Source organism: Pinus tabuliformis, chromosome 1_2 (genome assembly GCF_031772625.1).
Source record: "Pinus tabuliformis cultivar Carrire ecotype Pingquan chromosome 1_2, CPIR1, whole genome shotgun sequence".
Lineage (NCBI taxonomy): Eukaryota > Viridiplantae > Streptophyta > Pinopsida > Pinales > Pinaceae > Pinus > Pinus tabuliformis.
In genome coordinates, this window is record NC_142298.1 from 28,814,259 (window position 1) to 28,826,772 (window position 12,514).

The window sequence follows — 12,514 nt, forward strand, 5'->3', positions numbered from 1 at the left end:
AAATAATAAATTAACTATCATAAATTTATTTGAACAAATTATCATTATTTTAAGTTATATTCTACAACACAATATATAAGTTTGTTTTAACAAAGAAATGAAAACATAATTGAAAACGAGAATCCTCACAACCATAAATCACAAAAGACATTTCTCATAGATAGCTATGGGCATAGCTATCTTGAGAACTTGAGAGGGGAGTAAACCCCTCTTTAAAAAGAAATATTGATTTTATTGATATGCTGTTTGAGTGTTTACAAATAATAATATAATTTACAAAGAAAACAGAAATAACAAAATTACATGTTATATTTCTGAATCATCTTCATTCTCGCTAGCCCTGTCAACACATTGATGAACTATTAGTAATAATCTTTCACTCACAAAACTCAAAATGATGAAATAACTTTAAATACCAAAAGAAATTCAAAATGATGAAATAACCTTATATACCAAAAGAAATTGGGCTCAGGCTTACTCCCTATAGGTAGGCTTATTTCACATCAGGATTCCGTCTTCCCACGCCTGGATCTGGATCTGTATATCTATACTTCAAATTAAAAAAATAGGCTCCGTATATTTTTGTGCTCTGGCCATACAGTAAATCGTTTTTAAAATACACATTTACCTCTGTAAAATTTAAATATCAAACAATAAATACCTCATGTAAATCAATCTAAAATGCACATTTACCGATAATTATATTGACATCTACAAATTGAAATATGAAAAAATTTTAACAGTCAATACCTCCTCTCCTGGGATACTGATGCCTATCGTTTAATGCCTGCTGCACTCCTCACATATTTTCTCGGAACCCATTCCTCACATAGTTTATCCTCTGGTCACAGAACCAGAGTCTAATAAAACCCACCCTCTCGGAGCCACAGTCGAATAAAACCAAAATACAAAACAAGAAAACATAAAGGAAATAAAAAGTTAATAAGAAAACACACGACACAGTAATTTAATAGCAGGTAAGCAACTGAAGAGAAAACAGAGAGAAATTCAAATAACAAACCCCAAAAATCGAAAAATCGCAACTCCTCTTTCACCCATCCCAAGTCAAGTCTGCAGTTCGTTCACAGTCCCAGCATCACTACATGGTCTGCAGTTCGTTCACAGTCCCAGCATCTCCTTCCCATGTAATTCGAGACTGGAACCCATGACCAAGGACAAGCGGTTCGAAATTACGAGCGGTGGTCAAGTAATGGAATAACCAGCGCGCCCAATTTCAAAATTTAAAATTCAAATCCTTGATGCATGTATGGTATGGGATGAAGGGGTCACACGGACGACTGACAACATCACATGTATGGTATGGGATGAAGGCAAGTGCATGCGAATACATACCGAATCGGAATTCGTTCGCCCGAGAAATGATGCACACCGCTGACAGCTTCAGAACCCGCTTCCCAACACTGTACTTAAGGTCTCTTAAGAGTGCATTTATAATGCTATAGTCCATGAAATAGCACTTGCCCAGAAGATATGGCGGTTAATGATTACGATATGGCACAGGTCTCCAAGAATACAATACAGCACAGAAGGGACGGGGTTTAATGATTAAATATGGCACAGGTCTCCAAAAATACAATATAGCACAGGTTCCCTAAATTTTGATTTGACAATTAACCAAGAATACAATACGACACAGGTCTTGTGGACTAGTTAGAAGAGACGGGATCGTCGTTTGGCACATTAAAATTACTTCCCAATTTCCGCAACTCGTAATCTTCTAGGTGTTCCCGGTCCGTCTTGAAACTAGTGGTCACAGACTTCCCTCTTCCTGGTTCGTACATGAAAATCTGAATGAGAAATACGATTGATTGGAAACTTTCGCAAGCTCTTCGCATATTTGAGTTTTGAATAAATGTTTACGTTAAAACAGGTTTGATTTAATCTTCGTACAATTAGGTTTCGAATAAATGTGTAGTCATTTCCTTACTTTAATATTTATAAAATTATCTATAATTATTTATTTTAACATTTATAAAATCATCTTTAATTATTTATTAAATCATTTAAGATCCCTTAAAAGATATCCAAATTGATGCATATACCCCTTAAGTTTTCCAAAATAGCATTACTCATTTGCAGAGTAGAAGTAAAACACCTTTGGCTTTTACAGGATAGAACTTCTTGCAACCATTCACGCAATGGTATTCTTATTATAAATATGAAAATACAATCAACATGATTGTAATACTCTTATTATAGCTATGGTACTACATAGAAATCGGTTTACTAACGATGTATTTTATGTAACGACCAGAGAATTCAGTATGATAAACTTCTAATCAAGGGCAGAATATAATGTTGTAATTAGCACCAGAAGCGCAAGCGTGGGTTTTAGTGTCATCAGTGGGATATAGGTAGGCATCTGGGCACTGGTCCATTTTGCAAGTCAGTGCTTTGCAGCTACCGTCGGAGGGAGTTAGGGAGAGAGGGACATTGAAACCATCAATTACAGAGAGGTCATAGAAATCTTGATTGTTGCCCCCATTCAGAGTATATTCAACCAGCGTTGTAGGAGACTGTCCCGCGAGCGTACAGCTGAGCACGCCACCGCAGTCACCAGTGCTGCAGCTTCCTTTACCAGAGGCATCGAAGGAGCATCCAGTAAGTCCCCAAAATCTACCTGAGCTTGTTCCTGCGGGCACGTCAACACTCCATGATTGACCCTGCCCCAACGCTTGACCGCCACCTACGGGAATTCCTGCGGCCCATACCGTGTATGAACACTGGTTCTGGATCACAAACGTCGCACCCGTAGCTCCTGCACTTACAAAAGCAAAAAAATATTTCTTTATGATATCAAATATTTCTTTATCATATCTGAACTCATTTACGTACATAAAATACGATGCAATGCAGTCAAGGGATTACTGTAACCTTACCTTGAAGACAAACGTTAAATATCAAAGCTAGTATTGCTGTAACATAAATCGAAACTGCTAATGTTCTTGCCCCCATTGCAACGTCCACCACCAAGTAATTAAACACAAGTACTAAACAACGAAGGAATTGCGGTTGAGCTTATTTGATGTTGTATACCACGAATGGCACTCTAATCTCTGAAATTTTCCGCACCGCGCCCCAAGAAAAGACGATAATCTCATATATAATTGCTCCAACTGCATTCTATAACATGATTTTCCTTTCTCAATCTCCAGTTGACGGCTTCCTTTTTAAAATAAAATCTTTCAAAATAATAACGTGGTTATCATCTAAAAAACAAAATATTTTCTAAAAATTTCTTTGAAAAGAATAATGTGGTTCATTTAAAAAGACAAAATATTTTCTAAATAAAAATCTGCGCCAATTAAAAAACAAAATTTCATATATATATATATATATATCACTAATAAAATAAAATAAATCTATTATCTAAATATAATTTATCTATATATATTATATAAAATAATTAAAAAAAATTATATGCTAAAATTATTTAAATTTCTTATTATTTTATACTTTGTTTTTTTTGGATATATGTTCTCATCTATTTTGTCTAAAAATTATCAAATATTTTTGGCAGTTACAAGGTGTAATTTATAAAAACTGTATATGGACATTTTCAAGGTATTGAATCTTTGAATTTAAAATTTTAATCTATCTATAACTTCAAAAATGTAATATATATATATATATATATAAACCACGCCACGGAGTAAGCTAATCCTCTCAGTAAATTACCTGCAAACCTTCTTTTTGGCCATAAACTTTACATGAATTATTAGAAATTTGAAGCATAATTGCAGTTTTAGATGTTCAAGTTTAGTTTATAAGCAAGATTTTTTTATCGATCTCTATCACACTTTAAAAAAATTGCCTTGTACCAAAATCAGTGACGCCACTGATCTACGGTCTTAGCGGCGGCTGCCACTCGATTTTCCTCCCTCTTTTTGGTTTTTCAAAGCTCTAATTTGGTTGTGTTTGAATGCAATTTAAGTAAATACTAACAACTAGAGGTGTATTCATGTCCATCCCGTCACTCCTCTTGGCGTTACGACGTGTCCATCTGATTGTCCTACAGTAGAAATTTAAATGGCTGTATTCAAAAGGGTGCCGCTATATTCAAAAGAAACCTCAACAGGCAACCGTTAAAATCCAATTGTTGAAGTCGTGTGAGTTGCAGAGTGTACACTTGATCAAGCTCACGTGTCACGAGGAGTCACCTTCACCAAAGACTCTGGAAATATCGTCCATTGCTATCATTATTCACATTCTGCGTACTATGCATGAAAGGGATGAAAAAAATGGCATCGTATCTTTCAACGATTTCATACTGCCGCGTCACATTGAAAATATATTAGTGTCCAATAGCGGAAAAGGAGTCAATGGATAGGAATGAAAATTCTCACATGCTTAATGCGCATGACTACATGACAATAATGTGATAAAAATAGTACTATGAGATTTGACAATTATGCCATCAAAACATTCGTTATGAGATGAACCTATGAACATATGGGCGATACAAATCGATGTGGTTTGTTATTTTATTGAAATGACTCACTCAAGCCTCCTTGTTTTACATGTGTAGATTTTCTTTTCACTTTCAATAGAGATGGTGGAATGTCATCACGCAGTCTCACCATAGCACATCTACATTTGAGACTCTTTTTCTTTTTTTCCTAAGGTAATTCTGCACCGAGCTTGACCTCTGTCAATCTCATAGCACGCAGAAAACTTCTCACTATCAGTTATTTATTTCCCTTGGGTTTATATAGAGAAGGTAGTAGCCATCCACAAACTTGGTAGTAACGTATGAAACACGGATGAAGTTCAGATAGTGAAGATTATTGTCTTTTCTTGGCGCGCAGTGTGGAAAATTCCAGCGCTCCAGTAAACCACGCCACGGAGTAATCTAATCCTCTTAGAAAATTACTTGCGTAGCCTCTTCTTGGCCATTAAATATACATGAATAGGCAGAAATTGTTAGTAGGGTTCAAAATTTCGCTTTTTGGATCCCAAACATCCCTATAAATTGCCGACTTCTACCAAAATCAGTAACTTTAAAAGTATGGCCACGTGATTACCCTGTCCGTAATAGCCGCTGCTGCCCATGTGTTATTTCGTAATTTGTTTTCGTCCAAGGATGGAATTTGGTTGTATATTGAATGGGCTTTTCAAAGGTCCTATCTGTAATTTGTTTCCGTCGAACGATAGAATTTGTTTAGTTGTGTGTATTGAATGCACTACAACTCGAATTTACTCGTCTTTTCCTGCGAGGGTCTTATTTTGCCCACCCAACGCTTAATAGAAATGGGATGCTATACGGAGTCCACGTGGATGCTACATTTTCTAGGCGTTTTTAGGTGCCCATCTGATTGCTGTAAGTTTAAGCGTCATGCTCGAAGTTTAAGGGGTTATATTCAAAAGCATCATACTCTGTTGTTAGGTCTTCGAGGGTTATTGGACATTTTATTATTTAATTGGACAGAATTTGGTTCTATAGCGTGATACTCTACTCGCTATATGTTTTGAAGATTTTTTTGATATATTTTATTATCTAATTTAACATAATTTGATTGATAGAGATTGGTTAAAATTACGAATTTAATTGTTATTTCAAAACTAGAAACTAAGAAAAAAATTATTTCAATTCAACCAAAAACTACAGATTTTCTTAAAAAAAAATTGCTTCAAAAAATTGCGACTATATTCAAAAGATTTGTCCCTTCAAAAAGTTGTGACTATAGTAAAAAGATTTGGTTTCCCAAGATTTTAGAAGTGACATGAGTTATTATAGCCCGTTATAGAGTGTACATTGGATGGTCATGAGGTGTGTTGGAGTAGAATTCCACAAAATATTGTGGAAATATATTCCATTTGTATTTGTATTAGCTTTTTTTTTCAAAGTAAAATAAATAGGATTATATAATGGAGTTGTCTATAATTTGTTGCAGTTAAATTGGATTTTTAATTGCATATTTGGATTCAGCACCCTGAAAAATCCCTGGGACGTTTTGATTGTGCAGAAACTAAATATCAAATTTGCGATTCCAATAAATAGCTGCTGGATTTTGACCGGAAAAACCCACCAGAAAAGCTTCCAAAAAATTACATTATAAACAACTACTTATAAAATAAGACATCCTCAACATTAGTTTCCACTATTTGATGATGAAGCGGCACATCACTGTTGTAAAAAGCAGAGGAGTAAACGGATACGAAATGAAAACTCGCACGAGTAATGGCCAAGACAGTAACGAAGGACTACAATGAAAATAGTTACTACCAGATCTCGCAATTAAAAATAAATAAATAAATATACAAAATACAAAATAATAATACTATAAAATTTAATGGATATAATAAGACTATAAAATTTAATGGATAGATTTATTATAAAATTTAATGGATATAATACTACTATAAAATTTAATGGATAGATTTATAATAATATGTAGAAGGATAGAAAGTTTAAAAAATATAATATATAGATTAGATCACATGAATTGATAATTAAGATTAATTTTTTTTTAGTAAATTTATATGAAATCAATAATACATCAAATTTCAATTTCTGTCAAAATTAAAACATATATTTCCAGTGAGGGAAATCAATAATGCATCAAATTTCAATTTCGACTTCAATTTGATAAAGTAAAATAAATTTTATTAGTTATATTTATAGAATTCGAAAGGATTTATTATAAAAAAAAATATAAGGTGAAGGTAGGATTACTTTATTGTAAGATAAAATTGTTATAGACCCTTATAAATACATACAACATAACACATTGTAATACATTTATTCATTTATTAGAATTAAGCTAGTTGAGATTGTTAATATTGTATTTGTTAAACATTAAAGTAAAGGAAGTGTGTTGTGATAGATTGTTATGATTGTACTTGTTTTGTTGCTCATCACCTCTCTTTCATTCACACTTATACTCTCAAATTATTAGCAGACTCAATTTATGCATATTCTTCAAGATGAATGCAACTGTAGTCTATACATTGTAAAACTCTTGTTGTAAAACAATTATCTTCAAACACAAGTTTCTTCAAACAAAAGTTTTTCAGTTTTGATGAAATTTAAAAAGTGTTGGTGCATTTGAATCTTGTTGGATTGTGTACGTGGTTTTGAGTAGGAAATGTATAATAACGTTTAATTTATCTATAACACATAACACATTGCAATAATAAGGGGCCACGTAGGTTTTAATAAATTTAGAAAGTAACTAATGTCAAGATGAGGGGATCATGAGTTTGAATCCCTCGCTTTATGTTTAAAAAAACAACTGTGAAACCCCTTTTGTGCATTTATTCTATGAACAATATTATTCATGCATTCAAATTGTTTTACTCCACCTACAGAGTCAAGCCAAAAATAGCATCTCAACTATGATCTTGATGAATGTAACCCCAATCTATGATTTGTTTATATATTCAGCTTGCGATGTAGACATATTCTGCGGCTAGGGTTTTCCCTCTCAGTCGTTATCTTCAAAACCCCTAAGGTGTAGCCTCGCTTTGGTTTTGTGACACTGAATACAACACTGGCAGGTGGTACGCTTGTCAAAGACATCAACAATCCATGGTGCAGCAGATTTTAGTACTTGAATCTAGCCTTTGCGGAACTGTAGACTTAATAAAGGAGAAGTTTTCCGTTGGTCCAAGTATTACGATTTCTGATTATGTTTATTCACAAGACCAAAAAAAACAATACAAAAAGGAGGAATAAGCGGTAGTGTCGGTCTGCGGTGCCATATTTGTGAAGAATAGCAAGGATTTGGATCTGCGATGTCATCGATTCGGGTCTATGGTTCAATCATCTCTATGGTTCGAAATTTGGTTTTATAAAAATCTTGTGTCAGGTTTGCGAATTGGGTCTGTGGTACGATTTTTCCAAATACTTTTCCAATCTTTACGGTCTCAGCCATTCATCTTTCTAGATCCAATCTGATCTACGGGCTACGGTTCGATCCAATCTGGGGCACGTGCGGTCTGCGGTTCGGTTTGTTGATATCAAGTGCACACATTCCTTATATTTTTCTAATACATTTTTACTTATATATTTTCAAGTATGAATAATTCACCACAACTACCAAAGGTAGAGCTAGAACAGTTACTCTATGCCTTTATGAGTATGTAGAGTCTTTAGAGAAACATAGAGAAGAAAGAGAAGTCAAGCTACAAATAGAGTTAGAAGCCATGCTGGAAAATAAATTCACATCTCTTGAAGAAAAGATCCAAAAACAAATAGAAAATAAAATAGAACTATTGGAGAATAAAATGGAGGCAATGGAGACTAGGTTGCAGGTTATAGAAAAACAAAACCAAGATACAAACCAAACATCTCAGCAAGGAGATGTTGATACTTTAGAGAGTCTTAAAATGAAGGACATGATTAAAGACCTAGAAAAAAAAGTTAATAGCCGCCTCACCCTAAATATTGTGGCATGTAAATTAGATATCAAACCAATTAAAGATGAAATGAAAAAATTGATAGAATTAGACGATGAGCATAACAAAAGGGCCTTGAAGCTTATAATCTTCGATTTGAAAGAGGAGGTAGATGAGGATACTTTAACCATAGCCCAGACATAATTACATAATAGATTACAAATTGAAATAACGTGTTTCACAGAAGCAACAAGGTTGGGGAAATTAACTGAGAATAAAGGAAGGTTGATCCGAATAAAGGTGAGCTCTACTGACCATAAGTATGACATACTTAGTAAAACCTCGAGTCTAAAAGGAACATGAATATTTATAAATGAAGATCTCATTCTCGAAGATCAAGCAGAATTAAGAAAGGAGGTTCAAAAGGTAAAAGAATCTAGGAAGGAAGGAAAATGGGCAATAATCAGAAATAGAAAAGCCGTTATTCTAGATAGAAACTGAAAAGATAGTAATAAATTGCAATTTAACATGCTTTGGATTCTTTCTTGGAACTACTAGGGCTTTCCTTGGAACAAAGGCCACAAGCTAAGTTGGATCTCGAATGATGTTGATATTATATTACTTGTTGAAACTTGGGAGCACGAAGAATCTAAGGTCCCTAACATAGATGGATTTTCACTATGGTTTACCTAGAACAAGCGATCCTCCCGTAGAGGCGTTGGGGGTATAGCTTGTTACATTAAGATGAAAATCTCCCCCCATGCTAGGATTTATAAAAACGACCCTTACAACCAATATAGTTGGATAGAGATTACTAACATTAATGTTAAAAAGACCTACATAGCAATTTTTTATTCCCCCCCATCAATTCTAACTTCTATAAGAAAAAGAATCTAGATAAAAATAGTCCTTACAATGGCTTAGATAATGATATTTATAGCCTAAGGAATGAAGGTAATATCCCTTTAATGGGTGACTTTAATGCTCGAACTTCAAGCAAACAAGTTATTCTTCTAACCAATCATTCCAACCCTAATCCTCTTTGGTTAGACGAAGACCTTACTCTGGCTAGTTAGTACAAAAGCAGCTCTAAAGACCTCGGGGAGAATTTATTTGGGTTGGAGCTAGTCAAGCTCTGTAGTGCTCAGGATCTCATAATTTGCAATGGTCTAAAGAAGTGGCCCAATTCCAGTCATATGACCGACATCCATGGGCTTGGTAGCAGCGTGGTAGACTATGTTATTTCCGATCTCCCTTTATACAATGAAGTAATAAATTTTGACATCTTAAACAACCACGAGCCTGACTCTGATCATAGGCCTTTACTTATAACTCTCAATTTTGTCATGCATAGAGATCCCATAGAAGATAATCCTTATAGCCACAAGAACTTAATATTTGATAGAAATAAAAATGATCTCTTTCTAAATGAATTAAAAACTAATTTGCTTCCTTTATCTAGTATAGACAACATAGAAGACCTCTATCATAATTTTACTACAACCCTCTCATATTCTATTAACAAGTTCTCAATTGAAGTTTCAAGTAATAAGAGAAATAGAAAAACCAACCCATGGTATGACAAAGATTGTAAAAGTGCGAGGAGAGAAATTAAGGAAGTTGTTGATGAACCTCTTAAAATTGGCAAGATAAAAATATACAAATCCCTAACTAAAAGGAAAAAAAGGCAGTATATTCATAAAAGACAAGAGAATCTCTTACACCTCTCTAAGGTGTAAGAGATTCTGGAGGCAGATTCTAACTAGGATAACTTTGAAACCCTGCTCACAACGAAAAAAGTTTTCCCATTAGAAGACATTGATTTTGGGGTTAAACACCTGGCAAATGGGAAAGCTAAGGACATTGAAGGTTACCAGGCAGAAATCTTAAAAATTGGAGGTCTTGTCCTTATCCCCACATCCACAAGCTTTTCAATTGAGCGATCAAACAAGGGTTCCCTAAACCATGGACTCATAGCCTCATTATCCCTATTTTTAAAAGTGGGGATACAAATAACCCCTCTAATTCTCGAACAATTATGATCAGCCCTCTCTTAGCCAAGTTATATGGTATTATTTTGGAAAAGAAGTTGAGCATATGGCTTGAAAGTGAAGGTAAGTGGGCTAAAGTCCAAGCGGGTTTTAGAAGGCATCACTCAACAATGGACCACCTTGTTACGCTTAGGATCATTGTCGAGGAATGTCGTAATGATATATCCAATCTCTTTTGTTGCTTTGTGGACTTTAGAAGGGCTTTCGATATGGTTCCTAGAAACAACCTATGGAATAGATTAGAAGAGCTAAAGGTTCCTTTCGAGTTGAGAGTTGCCACTATAAGGTTATACGAGAATGTAATTACCAAGTTAAAGAGCAATGAGGGGTGGTCGAAAGATATTAAATGTAATATCAGAGTTAAACAAGGTTGCCCCCTCTCCCCTACCCTATTTGGCATTTACATCAATAAGCTAGAAGGTTGTTTAGAGGAAGCAGGCTGTACTGGCACGATCTTAGCTGGGATAGTCATCATCCTTCTTCTATATGCTGATGACATTTTTCTTCTCGCAAGGTGCCCATATGATCTTGAAGCAACTTAGACTTCTGAAGGATTTTAGCTCTCCCATGGGTATGATTGTTAACACTCACAAAACAAAAGTTATGATTATCAAACCCAAGAAGGACACTTACGCTAATTTTATGTATGGCAATAGTAACTTGGAGGAAGTATCTTCTTACAAGTACCTAGGAATTGATATTCATCACAAGCTCAACTAGAACTATAGCATTGAGAAAAGGATTAATGGGGGGTGGAAAGCTTATTTTGGTCTTGAAAATAATTGTAAAACGACAAACCTCGTAATGTGGGATAGAAAGAAGTTCCTCTTTGAAACTTTAGTCACTCCTGTTATCTTATATGGATGTGAGATTTGGCATTGCAACATCTCTAGAGAATCCTGGAGAAAGATTGAGCAAAGCCAGAAGCGTCTTATAACGTATAACCTCAAAATTAAAAGCAATACGCCCTATATTATTCTCCTTATAGAAGTGGGTCTTTCCCCTATCGAGAGCCTAGCTATGACTAGACTTTTGTTGTGCAAGCATAAACTCAATAACATAGGAGACCATAGACTTCCTAAGCTAGCTTTAAATTCCAGCCAAAACCAACAAAGGCTCAAACTGTAGAAATTCCCACTGTAGATCAACAAATTATGCAATAGACTAAAGCAAAATACAAGATCTACTTCTACAACAAACTCTGTGGAAGCTTAATCTAATTGAACAAGATCAATGAGAACACATATAACTAAGAATGAGAAGCAATCACACATAACGCATAAATATAATCCAGGGAAAGCCTCAACCTAAAACCCCAATCTTTGTATTATCATATAAGTGGAAAATAGTCACAGAATTACACAAATCCTTAGCTTGGAAGCCAACCAGCTCTCAGTATAATCCCTCTGCTACTCATAGACAGTCAAAGGCCTCTCACAAACCTTCTCCTCTGCCCTCCAAGCCTCCTATTTCCTTGTGTAATTTTTCTTGGGGTTCAGTGCTTCCAAACATGTGAATTCCCACCTCACACTACTCACTTGGCCCAGTAGTAACTATGCAATCCTGAAGGAGATAAATCCTTTTGCATAGATGAGTTTCCTTTATAGGAAAAATCCATCCAACTGATAGTACGTTGTCCATCCTCTGATCTCAACTAGGTCTCTGTCTAAACTGACATGCATGAGTTATTTATGAGAGAATATTCATTTATCTGAAGTGCAGCAGTTACATGCATGCAAGCATTAACTAACTGAACTCAAAATTAATTCCACAAACTATTTGAATTAATATAACTGGACTTGACTCAGTTAACTGAGCCAACTAATTACAACTCATCCTTATCTCTTTAACTGATGAATAAATTCCTCAATTAATGGAGAAACTGTTGCATGTCCCCACATAGACTTCATGTTTGATTTTCCTTAACTAATTAACTCAAGATGAATTAATTAATTATTTTACAAACAGTTGCTAAGATCAAATTCTAATTTTACTTCACTATTTTAGTTCAGGGACTAACTAAAATAGGAATCTATGCCGAACTGCTAAAATAGCAATGATATTTTTAGCACTTCCATTTTTCATTCCTTGTTGTTCAGTCT

The 12,514-nt window shown here is 34.6% G+C and overlaps 1 protein-coding gene across 1 annotated transcript; it reads right to left on the bottom strand.

Annotated features, from left to right (window-relative positions):
• Positions 1–2,139: 2,139 nt before the first annotated feature.
• Positions 2,140–3,059, bottom strand: LOC149204218 (thaumatin-like protein). Its single transcript, XM_089393240.1, has 2 exons — positions 2,901–3,059; positions 2,140–2,779 (listed from the first exon to the last, which is right to left on the bottom strand). Exons 1-2 carry the CDS (start codon positions 2,974–2,976, stop codon positions 2,301–2,303), a joined length of 555 nt encoding a protein of 184 aa, XP_089249366.1. The 5' UTR covers positions 2,977–3,059; the 3' UTR covers positions 2,140–2,300.
• Positions 3,060–12,514: the final 9,455 nt, after the last annotated feature.

Coding starts and splice junctions, on each gene's coding strand:
- LOC149204218 (XM_089393240.1), bottom strand. CDS start 2,976: ATGGGGGCAAGAACATTAGCAGTTTCGATTTATGTTACAGCAATACTA. Junction 2,780..2,900: donor ATTTAACGTTTGTCTTCAAG/GTAAGGTTACAG, acceptor TTGTAAGTGCAG/GAGCTACGGGTGCGACGTTT.